The sequence below is a fragment of the Trichosurus vulpecula genome, chromosome 3 (genome assembly GCF_011100635.1).
Source record: "Trichosurus vulpecula isolate mTriVul1 chromosome 3, mTriVul1.pri, whole genome shotgun sequence".
NCBI lineage: Eukaryota > Metazoa > Chordata > Mammalia > Diprotodontia > Phalangeridae > Trichosurus > Trichosurus vulpecula.
Window position 1 is genome coordinate 48,564,827 of NC_050575.1, and position 17,116 is coordinate 48,581,942.

The 17,116-nt window shown below is 36.7% G+C and overlaps 1 protein-coding gene across 1 annotated transcript in view; it reads right to left on the minus strand.

The window, feature by feature from the left end:
• Positions 1-17,116, minus strand: part of PACS2 (phosphofurin acidic cluster sorting protein 2) — a 348,311-nt gene that overhangs the window by 16,459 nt on the left and 314,736 nt on the right. The window contains exons 19-21 of the mRNA XM_036750543.1: positions 15,173-15,215; positions 13,253-13,295; positions 12,106-12,241 (exon numbers count right to left, since the gene is read on the minus strand). Of these exons, the coding sequence (XP_036606438.1) occupies positions 12,106-12,241; positions 13,253-13,295; positions 15,173-15,215 (222 nt within the window). The remainder of the gene's footprint in view (positions 1-12,105; positions 12,242-13,252; positions 13,296-15,172; positions 15,216-17,116) is intronic.

Sequence of the window (17,116 nt, forward strand, 5' to 3'; positions counted from 1 at the left end):
GGGGGAAAAGCCAGCACCCTAAACTTCAGAGCAAACACAAACTAATTACAAACATCAACAGACAGATCTTGTCTGATTCAAATCTCAATTCATAGTTACCAGAGTTTAACAAAGTCCAAACATCTGGGTTTACAAGCTGGAGGGCTCTTAACTACAGCTTCCCAGAGTCTCCCCATTAGCGCACTGCCAAGAGTGAAAGCCCTAAACAAATAGCTGTCTTCCCTTTTCATGCACTCTTTAGCCGTCATCAAACGTCATCTGAGTGACCAGAACTTAAGCTCTTACTATCGGCTCTGGTGTTAGCACCTCCTTTCATGGGCCCCACCTGGAGTCCCACTTTAGTTACCAATTCACACCCACATAGGCTTAGCACCTAATAGACAGGAATTTGGGCCTGGGGCTTAGCACCTAATAAGACTCAATCAAAGACACTGAATTAATCAAAGGAAACAAAGGCCAAACTCTTCAAGGGCACTTGGTTGAATAAGTGCTAAGAGCCCATCTTGATCCCCAATGCAGACTGTTGTGTATTTCCCTCCATCTATCCTCTCATACTTCTTTCTCTCTTTGCTCCCACATCCCTCTTTACAAATAAAGTGGTAGAGAAAAGGGAGTCTGATGTGATCTAAGTAAAATTCTCTTTCTTCTGTTGCAGCTTTCTCTTCTCTTCTCCTTACCCTGCCTCTTATCATAGGTTTTCAGTCTTTCTTTTCTTTTAATCTCGACTTCACATTCTCCCCTCCAACATTTGATATTTTAATTATGACTATTCCCTTACTTATCCTGCCCTTCCTCTTAAACACCTATCTCTCTCTTCTTTGTCCTCATTTCTGCTTTTGAGTTTAATGTACTACTAAGATGAAATCACTGGGTGCAAAAAATTGTGTTCAATTTTCCTTTATATGATTAAGATGAAGGTAAGATTCTTTAGATGCCCCTTTCCCCTACTCCCCTAGACTTTCCTTTGTACTATACACTCATCTTACGCATTATGTAATAGTGCTCCCCACCTTTTCATCCTTCTCTCTCCAATAAAGTCCCCCATTCATTCTTTCCATTTTTGTCTTCTCCTAGGATCTTTGAATCAGAACAAAACTACCCAATAACTCGTCATTTTTATGACTTCTTAAGATAACAGTTATCTTAAGTTTTTTTTTACTAGTTAACAATGCTTCCTTTATTAAATAAAGCCAATCTGCTACCTCTAGATTTGTTTGTGCATCTCTACACTGTTCAAAAGTGTTATGCCCATGGTGTTAAGACAATCACTGAAAGCTTTCATAAAGTAGATGATTAAAGTGAGTATTATGTTTCATACCTATTACACATTTCACATACAATCAACATATCTCTACAGGAAATTAAGAAGTCTCCCCACATCCCAAAGTAAACATCTGCTTAATGATCTTCCATAGCTTACAGTACTAGAAGCAGGATAGTTCTGAAGGACACACGATTCAAGGTCTCACAGGCCCCCTGGCTTGTCAACACAACGTTCTGGCGTCTTCATTGACAAACCAAGTTACTGTAGAGCTGGAATTTGTTTTGTGTCATAATTTGGTGTAACATAAAGGTATTCCACAATCACTCCAGAATGCACTGTGATTTCCAGAATGAGAGATTATTTCATCAGAACAAAGTCTCACAGCCAGTGAATAGAAGAGCTTTACCATAGGTTTGAGGAGTTGCTTCCTGTGTTCTATGTGCTTTAAATAGTGCTTTGAAAGATTAGCTTTTACTACTTGTGTACACAAATTTAAGGCAGTCTTCATCACACGTTAACTGTTAAAGTGAAGACAGCCTCACTTGACTTACTACTGTATTTAGTGGATTAGTATTGGTTTTAGAATTTTTGAGGAGAAATGCTTTCCATTCATTCAAACCTTTAAAGCCAGTTTCTATTTATTTAGCTCAAGGAAGGTTTTTTTTTTTTTAAATGGGCCTAAATTGCCATCAGATTATGAACAATATGGTAATCAATCTGAGAAGATATGGTTTTTTAGTCTCCTATTAATCTGGAATCAAGCAATGACTATATGGTCTCTTCTGATGAAACAAACATGTGTACCTTCCAATGTTTCTCTTGCCACCTGCATTTTCATTCAAAAAGTCCACTCAATTCTGGCCTTTTCATCAGTAATGCTTCTAAATCTTCTATTTCAAGAAAGGCCCATTTCTGTCCCTTATTGGATTATACTTTATTTTGCCACATAGGAAAAACTTGGTTGTAAACTTTTCTCTTGGCTTTTGAAATATTCTATTCCAAGGATTCTTTGCCTTTATGGACAGTAATAAATCTGAGGTGATGCTTACATTGGCTCCTTGGTATTTCAACTCCTTCTTTTGGGCTGTTGGTAGTATTTTTCTTTGACCTGAAAACTCTGGATTTTGGCTGTGGTGTTACTGAGGTTTTCATTTTGGGTGACCAGGAGATTTTATTTTCATTTATCTTCCTAATAGCTAAGTGAAAATAGTTCTGGGCAGTTTTTATTCATAATTTATTTAATATATGCTATCTAGATGGTATCTATTTTCCCTCCCTGATCCTGGTTTTCAGATAGTTCATTAACTTATAGATTCTTGACCTATTTTCTGAGTAAGTTGTTTTGGATATATTTTTTAGATTTTAAAAAACATTTCAGTTTTGTTTTAATTATTTAATGGCCCTATTTTTTAGGGCATTAAGTTCTTGAGGTTTTCTACCATCTGTTCTAAGGTTTCTAATTTTTCTTTCCATTCTTCCTTTGTTCCTATGGACAAGACATTTTCCTCCAAGCTTTCACAGGGACTTGTGGGTTTGCTCTCCTCCTCAAACCAAGGTATTTCCCCATGGTATTTGGAATTTGAGCATCTCTTCCACCTCTTCCTTGGTTGGGGGGAGGGGAGAGAGGTCTGCCCTTGGGTCAAGCTTCTCAATTAAATGGCAAAGGATTGCTTGGTCCTGAGTATAGTGGCCCAGACTAGAATCTTCTTTCAAGTGACTGGAGTTGCTATGGTCTTTGGATCTGCTTGGGACTGCACTTTATCATAAGGCTCCTGAACCTCTGCCTGGGATTATTTCCTTCTGCTGCTGGGCTCAGAGGTCATATGTGTGATGGGCTCTTGCCACAGGCTTCAGGGATGCCCTGAGCAGGATTTTGCCTAAAGCTTTCCTCCCCACTTCCCCATTTCCTCAGCCCCTAATGACCTGACATTTATCATTCTAGATGGGCTCCTACATTCCAAGGGTACTTGACAGTTTTAACTTGGGCAGAGAGCGTTGCACTGTATCCATCCAAACTGTCCTGAAGTTGCTGTCTCCTGTTGGGGATTTGGGGAAGCCTTGGGCTAGGATAAGATGAGCTTGGGAACTTCCTGTCTCAGGCAGGGAATGAAATGCTGGATTTACCAGCAATATCTCAAAGCTGTTCTAGATTCAACTTCTGCAGCTACAGCCTCAGGGTAAGGATCAGGTCAGGCTTGAGGGATGCCTACAGAAGGGTTCAGACAAGGCATGCTGGACTTACTCAAAGAAAGCCCCAGGAGGGGCTACTGGTGTTCCGTCTTCTGCATTCAATCTACCTCCAATGTCTATCTCAAGATATCTGAAGAACTCTGAGTGTCCTTCTGTGGATTCCTAGGTTGGCTGGGAGAGTCTAGAGGTGATTCTTTCTATGATTTACTGAAGTGGTACATGTCTAAGGAGTATTTATGGGGGGGCCTGGGATATGCTTTGTCCTAGCATGCTGCTCACCCATATAGCTTGTAAACAACTGTTTGCTATGGTTACATATCTCCCAAATACCAGTCCTATATAACCTGTGTCTACAATTTTAAAATAATGTACCATTGGTAGAGCTATGAAAGATTAGAATTAGAGAGAACAATGTGTTCGGATCTTTCGAACCAGAGATTCCCCTGATAGATATATACCTCAAGGAATTTCAAGATAGAAAGGTCCCATAAAGACCAAACTATTTATAGCAGTACTTTTGGTAGTAGCACACCATTGATGCCAATCCAGCGTGGAATAGCTAAACAAATTGTGGTACATGAATATTATGGAATATTAATGGTTTATTATTATGCTTTAGTAAACAATGACTATGAAGAATACAGAGAAGCATGAGAAGACTTAAATAACCTGATGTTGAGTAAAATAAGCGAAACCAGGAAACCTATACATACGATGACAATGTGAATGGAAAAAAAAAACTAACTAAAATACTAACTTTGCCTTTGCCCCAAATAAGAATTGAAAACATGCATTTCCCTCCTTTCACTGTGGAGGTAGATTATAGGTCTATAACACTGAATATACTGTCAAACTTCGTTGATGTGTTTGCTAGGTTTTTTAGTTGGTTTTGTTCAAGGTTTTTTCCTTCTTTATTTTTTATTCCTTGCAATAAGAAATGTCTCTTTGGGGAGGGAAATGGGAAGGGTATATTGAAAATGAAGGTGTCATAAAAATGAAAGCCATCAACAACACTTTTTAACAAGTAGAAAAAAATGTTGCATTTCTTTTACCAATTGTGGCACTGAATTTCAAGTACACATCTGACCTAATGCTTATATAAAACATGAACTCATTATACAGTAACTTCATGGGAAACCGGTGATCCCTGCAAACAGCTGGCAGGCACCCCAATGAAGATTGGAGATGTTAAACCTAAAACCAAAATGTTCATTCAAATGACACTTGTATGAAGTTTCCTAATGCAATTCTCCTCCAACGCTACAATGTGGCAGGGGCCTTTCTCAATTTGTCTAGGTATCATGAAGATACCATTAGAGCACACAGATTGTTTACTGATTACCTTCCTGTGACTTCCCATGTGACTATACCATCTTTATTTTTAAATTTATTTTATTTTTTAAAAATTCATGTTTCTTTGATGTCATCCTTTGTTCTGGTTTTCCTTCATAATACCTTATTTGTACATAAGGCAAGAAACAATTATTAAATGTTTACTATGTGCTAGGCACTGTGCCTAATACAGGCAAAACAACAATTCCTAGAGCTTACAATTCTAACAGGAAAAGACAACACAAAGGGAGCTGAAACGTGTGAAATCGTGGTGTGTGTGGGAGGGGTGGGGGGAGGATGAAGGTACTCAAGCAGAGGCAAAGTGCTGAAGTCTGGAAAGTTAGAAACAAAGTTGGGAGGGGAATAAAGGTTGGCCAGCCTGGGCCCCCTTCCCAAAATGGAGGCCCCAGGGATTGAGGGAGGTTTCTGGAGTGAAAGCATGGTATTGAGGTCTAAAAAGTCAAAAGGCACATTTTTATTTATTATGTGTTTTCTCATACCTAGTACCTCTCCACCCACTGCCTTCTGGGTTATCTTTATTTTTTAAATCTTCAGAGACTGGCATTCCATGACTTGTACCAATATACTAGAATTTTATTTAAAAATTACCTATTATGAACTTGAACATCAACAAACCAATTAAATGTACATAAAAACTATTTTCAAGAACATAAATTAAACAGATATTAATGAATAAAATTTTTTTAACAATTTATGTTACTCCCTCTATGTCCTTTAGAATTTTTTTGCGGGGGGATCCATTTAGCTCAATATATTTATGTACTGAGGCAGCATGGTATAGTGCATAGTGATGTTAGAGTAGGGAAAACCTGGGTTTAGGTCAGGTACATCCTGGCTTTATGATCACTTAAACTTTCTGTGCCTCAGGTAACTCTCTAAGACTACATTACAGAATAGTTATGTATCTGGCCTGGTAGAGAGAGTTTCCTCTTGGGAATGTCCTACACTAATAAAATTATAGGTCCAAACTAAAAAGCAAAAGTGAAAAAAATCTGCATATTTTTCCCTTTGTAAGTGAGCTCCATCTATACTTTTCTTGTTTTCTTCACTCTGTATTATTTCATATAGTTCTTTCCATATTTCTTTATGTTCCTTTATATTTGCTAATCTTAACAGCATTATACTTGAAAATGACATAGATCAGGGGAAGTCCTTAATCAAATTTATGAGGGAACATGGTATAAGGGGATAGAAGACTTGAGTTGGAGTCAAGAAGACCTAGGTTAAAATCCTGTTTCACAGACTTAACTAGCTTCGTGACTCTAGAGAAGTCACTTTTAACTTTTCTGGACCTTGGTTTCCTTATCCTTAAAATCTTTCCTTATAATGAGAGGGTTGGATTCCTGTGATGATGATGATGAGGAGCATTTTGCCTCCTCTCTCCCAAACAACCAAATAAAATAAGAAAGGGTGAACCATTGTTAGGGGCTGAACACCTTAAAGCTCTTCAATCAACTTGACTGAAGTTGAGCAGATCAGCCATAATCCTAAGAGCCAAGAAAAAAACTCCACAACCCCCACCCCTCCTCCAAACTGGCCACATCCTGAAACAAGTTAGCAACACAACAGGAGGAGGCTGTACTGTGGAAGGTGCTTTTTGCCTTTGAAGACTTGCTGTTGGGTCTTCTGAAAAGTGCAGCAATCTAGGAGAGAGGATTTCTTCCCTCACCTCAGACAATGGCAATGGCATCTTGCAGTGGAAGCATACGATTATGAGAGATAGCAGTGTGGTGTTTTCTGATAGGGGAATTAAAGAACATGAATTCCTGAAATATCCTTCCTTCCATTTTTCTAGTGAAGAAGAACTTCAAGGAAAAAGAACTTGGTGGCTAGAGCAGGATCCTGATGCTTGGGAGATGGGCCAAGACTCTGAGGAAGCAGATATAGTGAGGGTTCCTGGAGATCCTAAAATAAGTGCTCTGGCTCATTCTGAGTATAGCAGTGCCCTAGACTATGGCCATTGGGTAGAGAGCAATGTACCATGTAGAGAGTAGGACCAGTGAAAACTTGGAAGAATAAAATGTCTTGTTTAGAAAGAAATCTATCAGGCACATTATGAGAAGACACCAGGGGTTATGCAGCATCATTTTCATTTGACTTGTCTATAAACATGTGTTGCCCTTGTATAGGCTCCTCATACATAATCTCTGCACTTGCTAATTCTCCCAACTGATGTGAACGTGGGAGAGTACATTCAACATTTATAGGGGAGAGAGAAATTTTCTACTGCAAATTTTTTTTTTTACTAATGATACTTCAGTAATAATGTTTGATCTACACTATTGTTTGCTCTAGATAGATGGTAAACCCATAGGAGGGAATGCATTATATAATTGTGTGAATGCAGACAGATCCACAGGGTACCATGAACCTTAATTAGACATTTTCTTAGGTATCTAAACTCCAAGTGCAAATTGAGTGAGAGTACCCCAGAAGGGTACTACATGAAGTTTTATCATATTAATACACAAAAATATATTTAGCTATTCCCTGACTGCAGGACACTTCAGTAGTTTCCATTCTTTTTGGCAATGATAACTAATGCTGACATAAATATCTTTGAACATATAATGATTCCTTTTAGAATGTTCTCTTTCTAGAACGCATTCTTTTTAGAATGCTACCTTCCCAATAATGGAATTGTTGGGTTAAGGAGCGACTTTTGAAAGACGTGAATGATAGAGCGCTCTATAAATAGATTCTGTCAGTTTGAGATTTCAGCAGACCTGCCACCACTGCATTAATGTATTTAAGAAATTTTGCCATTTTGATGTGTGGTATCTTAAAAGGTGTTTTATATTATATTTCTTTGATAGTTAGTGAGATTAAATATATTTTCGAGTGATGTACAATTTGTTTCCTCTTTTTTTAAATAGTCTCCTCAAATCCTTGGATCATTTATCCATTAGGAATGCAGTTTTGTTGTTCAATTTTTTTATACCATTTCCTTATATATTTTAAAAGTTAGATTCTTATGTGGCATGGGTATCATAAATATTTTCCTAGAATGCTATTTTTATTTTTATCTTAAAATCTTTTTCTTTTGTACGGTCATTTTAAACTTTTATGTAGTCAAGTACATCTACTTTGTCATTAAACATTTCTTCTATTTGTTTAATAAACACAAATTTATTTCCCTCTATAACTGAGATAAATATACTGATACCCTCTTGGATATTTCATTAGTGCCAATAGGTTTGATTATCATCTTCTATATAGACTAGATAACACTCAAATCTCTATATACAACCCTACTCTCTTTACCAAACACCAATTATGTATCACCAAGTGCCTCCTGGGTATTTCCTCCTGGATGTATTATAGGTCTCAAACTCAATATATCCAAAATAGAACTAATTATCTTCTCCTTATAACCCATTCCTGTTCAAACTTCTCTGTTTCTATTACAAATAGTCATTCTACTAATTACCTTGGTTCACATTCACAGTTATTCACAATCACCACCCCTCATTCTAACATACCCAAAAAGGTGTCTTGTGGTACACTTGTGGAGTTTACCTTCATAACATTATCCTTGAATTGTCTCCCTTTCACATTAATTTCAGACCCTCATTGCCTGTCACCTGGACTACTGCAATAACTTTCTAACTGGTCTTGTTTTCAAATGAGATTTGTAAAACCAAACCAAACCAAACCAAAAAATGCTTAGCGCATGGCCTTGTACATAGTAGGAGCTCAGTAAATGCTTATTCCCTTCTTTATGTCCTCTAACCCATCTTCTATAAAACTTATAAAAAATCTTTATAAAGTAAAGATATGACCATATCAAAACCCTGGTCAAAAAGCCTTAAGTGGTTTCCTACTGCCAACAGCACAAAATAGTGGTTCTCAAACTTTCTGGTCTCAGGATTCCTTTATACTCCTAAAAATTATTGATGACCACAAAGAGCTTTATGGGTCTTATATTGCTATTTACTGTATTAGAAATTAAAACTGGTTTTATTTTAAAAATCTTTATTAATTCATTAATAACAATAATAAATCCATTACATGCTAGCACGACATTTTTCATGAAAAGTAACTTTTTCAAAACAATTAGTAAGAAAAAGCGCTGTTTTACATATTTTTACAAATTTATGTTTTGCAGACATCTCAAATGCCTGGCAGCTGTATTCTCATATCTGCTTCTGCATTCATTCTGTTGCAATATATTGTTTGGGTTGAAATATCTGAAGAAAATTTGGCATTACACAGATATGTAGTTGGGAAAGGGAGGAGTATTTTAATAGGCTAATGACAGCTAAGTATTATTTGAAAGTAGTTTTGACCTCATGGATTCCCTCTTGTGGATCACACTTTGAGAACTGCTAGCATAACATACTGAATCCTTAGCCTGATATTTAAGGTACCCCACAATCTAGCAGATACTTATCTTCTACTCTTATTTCATGCTATTGTATTTCAAGAGCCCTGTGTTCCAAACTAGACTACTAAGTGTTTTCATCTTTAGACAAGTTGTATGGGTATTAGTGAGTTTAGGGATTCTGTGAAACGAAGATACGCTAACCAATTGATTTATTAAAAGGATACAATGGGAAATTCCGACACTTTAGCACCTTGCCTACAGATGGTGGAAAGAACCCAAATGAACACTTAGTAAAGGGCTCCCATCTCTGGCTCTTGGGGCTATAATGAGTCCTGGACAACTGATATGAAGGGGAAATAACTAGCAGGACATAGATCTCATACACTGAGTGACTTTTCCTTCTTGCTACTAAAGCAAGCTTAGATGAGAAAATAGGACGACTGCACTCTTGCCTCTACTTAGAATTTTATTGCTGTCTTACATAGGACAGCCTTGAGTAAGACATGTTATTTGGAAGGAGGGGGTGAAATAAACTTAGGACACAAGATTTTATATCTGAGAAGAAGAAGGAGACCAGGATCAGTCATTTTATGTGTCTGCCACCCCAGGCTTTATGAAATTAGTGCAGCATTACTATTCCATTCCAAATTCAACATTCTATTTGCACAAGCTATCCTGTTTCTCAATGTACTTCCTACTCATGTCCACTTCACAGAATACTTGATCTTTAAGACTTAGTTAAGATAAGACCTTCTCCATAAAACTTTCCTTGACCCTCTTCCCCCAGTAGTTAATGCTTTCTTCCTCCTCAATTTCCCTTGCCCAATATTTATTTGATATATGTACCTAGTAGGATGTAAGCTCCTTAAAAACAGGAACTATTTCATTTGCATCTTTCTATTCTGAATATCTAGCATAGTGCCTTGCACACAGTAGGCACTTAATGACTGTTGAATTTAGTCAACAATGTATGTCATTTTCCAACTTTATAGTTTATCATTTGTTAAGAGAAAAGCACGTGTACTTCAATAATTTGGTTTGAACATTAGTCACTATATTTGACCTACATGATGTCACTAGTTAAATGATCCTTATTTACACTGGTGTAGACACTGTGTGTGTTGTTTTGGATCCACTTTCTTTACTCTGAAGCACTTCATACAAATCTCCCCTGGTTTGTGTGAATCTTCAATTAGCTATCCTTACAATGCAATACTAATTATACTATATTTAATATACCACAATTTGTTCAATCATTCTTAGATCACTAGTTTGTTTCCAGCATTTTTCTATTACAGATAGAAATGTTGTGAATATTTTTGTATATGGGTTTTGCTAATTAGTAACTCTCCTTGCATAATTCCAAATTGTTTTCGAGACTGGTACCTTTCTTCATTTAACCTCTCTGACATCTAAGATTCCTTTTCAGCTCTAAATCTATGAAATTTCTGCTCCAACATTCAATTTCTCTATCTTTTACCATGTTTGTTAATTTCCTTATTGTGACCTGATTCCTTAGATTTGTTTTCATGGAATTTCAGTCTCAGAGCTAGATGAAACCTTAGAGGTTATCTAGTCCAAGCTATGAATTAATCCCCCCCACAACATCCTTAGCAAGTATAGTCATCTAGTTTCCACCTGAAGATCCTCAAAGTCAGAAATGCATCCTCTCTGCAGGCAGTCCATTCTATATTGGGGACACTTAATTTTTAGGAAGTTTTTCTTTGTATTAAGTCAAAATCTGGCTCCCTATAACTTCTGCTGGTTCTAGTTCTACCTTTTGTTGCTGCTGGGGGAAAGACAAAGATCTTTTCTCCATGACAATTCTTCAAATATCTGAAGAAGGCAAGTCTTTGTTCTAGTTTGATGGTTTCTATCATTGCATTATTAACATTTTCTCCATCACTTTCTTAAACCTAGACAATCAAAAGAGCAAGAAATCAATCCATGATTTGCAAGCAGTAGCTGATATCTGCAGTGTAAATGATTATATTGAAAATTCAAGTCAAGTTCAAGCTGGCCAATATCATCCAGCAGGCACTTTAAGTTAAAGTGTGTTGACACTGTGTTTGATATGCTGGCTATCAGACTAAAGATGGAAAGTTAATATGCACTGCTTTTTTGCACTTATATAACTGAGCTATCTCTAGTTTATTTGTGCTGCAGATCTTTCTACCCTGTGATATTTCCTTAACCCAGAAGAACCCATTAATCAGAATATTTTATTTCTCAATGGCACTGGGTAACTTTATGCATTTACCTTCAGTATTCATTGTGAATATATTTGTACATGGTTTGTCTATGTTTTATCACTGGATTGCATGTCTTCCAGATTTTTGATTCTCAGACTAAAGACTATTTTTTCCTTAATCTCTTTATTAGTCTAGATACTTGAGAATATGAAAGTTGAATATATAATCTGGGCAGAGCTAGTGAAGGAACATATCATTGCTGCTGGCTCTGAGAAGATGGAACAGCAAAGACTGTTTTCACCCTTCTGACACAGCTTTCATTATAACTTTCCAGTCCATAACCTTCCTATGGTGTCATCTTAGCTAAGCCAAAGGGCAAACTCCAATTCTTATCTTAGTTTTCAGTGGCCCAGTATTTCTTAAAATGCATTTAAGGGTTGACATCAGTTATTTTTGCCATTCTGGTTTTAACCCTATATGCTATAAATTACTTCAAGCTGTGAAACAAAATTAATTTTAAATCAAACAGATTAAAAAGGTAAGTATAAACTATCTGGAAGCTTTCTACGTGTGAGAATTATCATGAACCAAACCAAGTATCAACAGAGAATTACGACTCCCAAACTTTGAGAAGTCCCGGTTTTGTGGGGTGTGTACCAGCCTTAGGAAAGAAAGTCAGTGAAAGAGGTAGCTATCAGTGTTACCCACACACCAAGGCCTACTTTTTCTCTAATTTGGTGCATTTCTCCTGAGGGGAGAGTAGAAGTGGATTGATTTACCTGGGGGAAGAAAAGGTGCCTGTCACAGATGGAGAGGATGGGGGGGTAGGTGAGGCTTCTTTTGTAGCAGGAGACATTGAAGGTGGGGTAGAAGAGAGAATACTGGAACTAGAGGGAGCTGCATCATCTGAATCACCTTTAAAAGAGAACGAGTTATACAATCAGCCAGACAGCTGCTTGTTTTCATCCTGGAATTTTCCCTCCATGGGAAGGCAAGGCAAGGCAAGACCTTAACTCCCCAGCTAGAAAAGATGGGTTTGAAGACTGAGAGAGCATTGTCCTTTAATTATCTCCTGGAGAGGAAAATGGAGGTATATATTCTGTAGTGAAAGCAGAGGCACGTGATGGAGGATTTTGGTTTTGACACTTACATTAATTCTAGGTATACTCTGGAAAAATTAAAATGCTTTAATGTGCTTCCATTTATACTTCTTCAGAGTAGACATCACTGAAGAAATCTCTAGCTGAAATTACAACTTGATTCCTCCACCTCTTGCCCAGAGTTTACAACTTTTTCCTCGTAAGCTTAATAGAGCTCTTTGCCCTTCTCTAATTAACTTGTCCTGTATTATTGCATATTATAGTTATCTGTGTTTGTGTCTTCTCCTCCTCTACTAGATTGTGTTACCTGAGTACTGGGACTGTGTCTTATCTAAACTTATCTAAATCTCTACTAGGACCCAGAACATGCTTTGCATTCATCAGGTACTTATGTTTGTTTAATTTAACTGAAAATTACTGTTAGCTCTGATCTCAGAAATTATCAAAGAAATAAGGTAAACTCTAAATGAGTGCTCGGTATTCTTATTCTTGGGGAGTGGAGGGAAGGATGGACAGGAGAACAGAACTAAAAAGCATTGTTAATAGCTCTGCTAAGCTATAAATACAAACAAGGCATTTCTTTCTTCCAATATATAATGAATTGGCATTTATCTTAGGAAGGAACAAAAGGAATAAGATTTGGGACTCCCAGTGTCGCTACAAATATACAATGACTATGTGCCTAGGTTTGCTTTTAGTTCTATAGGACCTGGTCAAGCCAGAGACCCTGAGTCATTAGGAATAAAACTATATTCAATATATCACAAAGTCTTCATTTTAACAGAAGCAGGAAATAAAATATATGTATGTTCATGAATCAATTTACCTGATGCTGCTGAAGACTGTTCTACTATTCCAACTTTCACCACCTAGAAAGCAATTACATAACTAATGAGTTATGAAAAAAATAATTGTGAGATTTTGTCTAGAACAGCATGGAGAACCAGGATGGTACCTTTCTTCACTTAACCTCTCTAACATCTAAGATTTCTTTCAGCTCTAAATCTATGAAACTTCTGCTCCAACATTCAATTTCTCTATCTTTTACCATGTTTGTTAATTTCCTTGTCGTGACCTGATTCCTCAGATTTGTTTTCATGGAATCTCAGTCTCAGAGTTAGATGAAACCTTAGAGGTCATCTAGTCCAAGTTATGAAAGAATTCCCTCCACAACATCCTTAGCAAGTATAGTCATCTAGTTTCCACCTGAAGATCCTCAAAGTCAGAAATGCATCATCTCTTCAGGCAGCCCATTCTATTTTGGGGACACTTTTAATTTTTAGGAAGTTTTTCTTTGTATCAAGTCAAAATTTGACTCCCTATAACTTCTGCTGGTTCTAGTTCTACAATGCATTCACTGCCAATTTTTAGCATATATTGATTACTGATCTGATTTTCAGTAAGATTTTGTTTTATTTTTCTCAAAACAGCAGCATGATTAATATTCAAGGCTTCAAGAGACCACACACTAAATCTGAGTTACGAAACCTTTCTCTACTCAAAATTCTCTAAACTATTACAAAGCAATAAATTTTTTGAAGGGTGAAATAGTCTTCATAAAATAGGCTTTGAAAACATCTTAAAAGACTTATTTTAAGAAAAGAAAATACACCTGCTTGGTCGAATATTTAAAGTTCTTAAAAGTAGGAAAAAATTACAACTAATTCTATATCAAGAATTTTTTAAAAACTTGAACTTTTTAGGTCCTAAAAATAAGTAGTTTTAAATTTAACATGTAGTGTTAAATTTAAAACTAAGATCACAAAAACATCAGTATATGTATACATATATGTGTATATACATGTATAGATATATAAAATAAAAGCATGTGTATACATACATATATATACATAGGAATATATGTACACATACACATATGTATATGTATGTATATACATTTTTTCTTCTTTCTTCAGCATTCCATTCTAGCAATGAGATAAATTTATCAGCAATAACTGATCTGGTCATCATAAATATTTTAAGCAACCAGTCAATTATATATATGTGTATATTCATGTTTTTAATTTATGAGCATAAAAATAAAATTAAACTGTTCAAAAAGAAAGTTTGATTAAAAAGACAGGTTTATCCATTTATTTGTTTCTGGAGGTGAGTACCATGTAGGTATATGAAATAATGGACTGAAACCAGTCATAATGGTACACACCTGTAGTCCCTGTTGCTGGGGAGGCTGAGGCTGGTGCATCACTTAAGTTCAGGACTTCTGAGCTATATAGTAGGACTGAAGCTAAGTGGGTGACTGTATTAATTTTGGCACCAATATGGTGAGTCTACAGGAGTGAAGGGCCACCAAGCTGTTTAAGCGGGGCTGAATAAGCACAAGTTAGAAAAATGGAACAGGTTAAAGCTTTCACACTCATCAGTTTTGACAGTAGCCTTGTGAGTGGCCATGGCACTTCTAGCTTGGGAGAGATAAAGAGATCCAGTCTCAAAAAGAAATGCAGTTATTAGTGCTTTTACATTAGTTTCCAACTGTGGACAGAAGTGAAAAGGAACAATCAAAACCAGTGCCACAGGCTGCTGGAATAAGAAAAACTAAAAGAGTTTTTGAGTTGGAGTGATTTACATGTAAGTCCTTTGCCCAAAATGGGGAAGATGATTCAAAAGGCTGCTTGACTGTAGTGGAAATCCTGGCAATTTGGCTATGATTTACTAATGAGATGAGACGGGCAACCATCTTAGGAAATGTACTTAACTCCAATTGCTATGTCAAAGAAATACTCACCCCAACAAAGGGAATGAACTTTTGGGAAGATTCTTCATCAGGGCTAAGAGCAAAGAAAACACAAATTGTTAACACCTGTTTTCAAAGCACATCCAGAAAACAATCTGTCTATTAAGCATGCAGCAAGAACTCACAAGATACAAGTGTTGGTTTGCAATTCTTCAGCATTCAGTTGCCAGCAATGAGAGAGAAACTTATCAGCAGTAACATTATAAATCATAAATTATAAGTAAAATAAAAAGTAAATAAAATTATAAGTAAAATTATAAATCATAAATATTACAGACAACCAATCCATAATAATTTATTTAAAATCTGTTATGTACTAGGCCCTGTGCTAGGTGATAAGGATACAAAAATAAAAAATGAAACAATCCCTGGCCTCAAGGAGTTTACCTTGTAATGGGAGAGACGTGTATATAATTAAGTATACACAAAATCACTACAAATATGTTTTGGGAGGGAAGGCACTAGAAGCTGGGGGGGGGTGGGGTTTGGGTGGGGGAATGGACCAGAGAAGGCTTCATGTTGAAGGTGATGGTTAAGCATTTTTGGAAGAAATAAGGAATTTTAAAAGGGATCCCAGGCATGAAGGAAAACAGCTGTAAAGGTATGGAGAGAGGAAAGGAAGGACCAGTTTGGGTGTGAGGAGGTCCATCTGGCTAGACTGGAGAGTACAGACCTTGTATAATAAGGTTGGAAAGGTAGGGTGGGAGGAGTTGTGAAAGGCTTTGAAAATGAAACTGAGGAGATTATCTTTGATCCAAAGGATATTAGGGAACAATGGGATGTAATGAGAAATAACATGGTCTGATGTGTACTACAGGAAAATCACTTTGGCAGCTGGGTGGAGGATGGACTGGAGTGGGGAGAGATATGAGGTAGAAAGTCCAACAAGGGACTGAACTAAAGTGGTGGCCATGTGAATGAGAAGAGGATGGATGCAAGACATATCATGGAGGTACAATCAAGAAGATAGGGCAAATGTAGAGTAAGGGAGCGTGAGTAGTTGAGGAAAACTTCAAGGCTGTGAACCTGGCTAACTGGAAGAATAGTAGTACCCTCTATGGAAAAAGGAAAGTTCAGAAAGGAGATAGTTTTGGGGGGAAGATGAGTCAGTCTTGGACATATTGAGTTTGAGATGCCAATAAGACATTCAGTTTGAAATATACAATAAGCAACTAGAATGTATGACCAGAGCTCAATAGAGAGAAGATGAGGCTGAGTGGATAAGAGATTTGGGAGTTATCTTCATAAAGATGACAATTAAAACCATGCGGGCTTGATGAGGTCACTAAAAGAGTACATAGAGAGGATGACTCCTATACCCTGGAAAACAAGTGCTATTATTATTCTCATTTACCAGATGAAGAGATAGACAGACAAGATGACCTGCCCAAGGTCACACAGCTATTAACAGTTTGCAGTAGGATTTGAAATCAGGACTTCCTGATTTCATGTTTTATATACACATAGAGCATTTAGACATTATTATTTCATGTTTTATATACACATAGAGCATTTAGACATTATTATGATTATGATTAGCCTCCCTGGGGTCAAATATAAATAGTAACTAACATTTTAGTTTTTATTCATTGAACCCATCAGCGCACATACATAACTGTAAGAAGATGATTGAATTACTGGCCATTTGCCCAATGCTTCCCTATTTTGTCCTCCCTTCTAGAGTGGTTGAGCAGCATAAGGATTGAGAAAAGACCATTCTATCTGTCCATTAAGAGATCATGGGTAAATTTTACTAGGAGATGAGGTGAGAAGTCAAACTGCAATAGAAGACTAAGAAAAGGAGTAAAGACACTAAGTGTAGATAGTTTGTTCTTTGAATTTGGATATGAACATGATGAGATAAATCAAGTCCTTTCTCCTAACAGTTATTTCATCCATCCATCAGAGGGGACACAAACATGTAATACCCCTCAA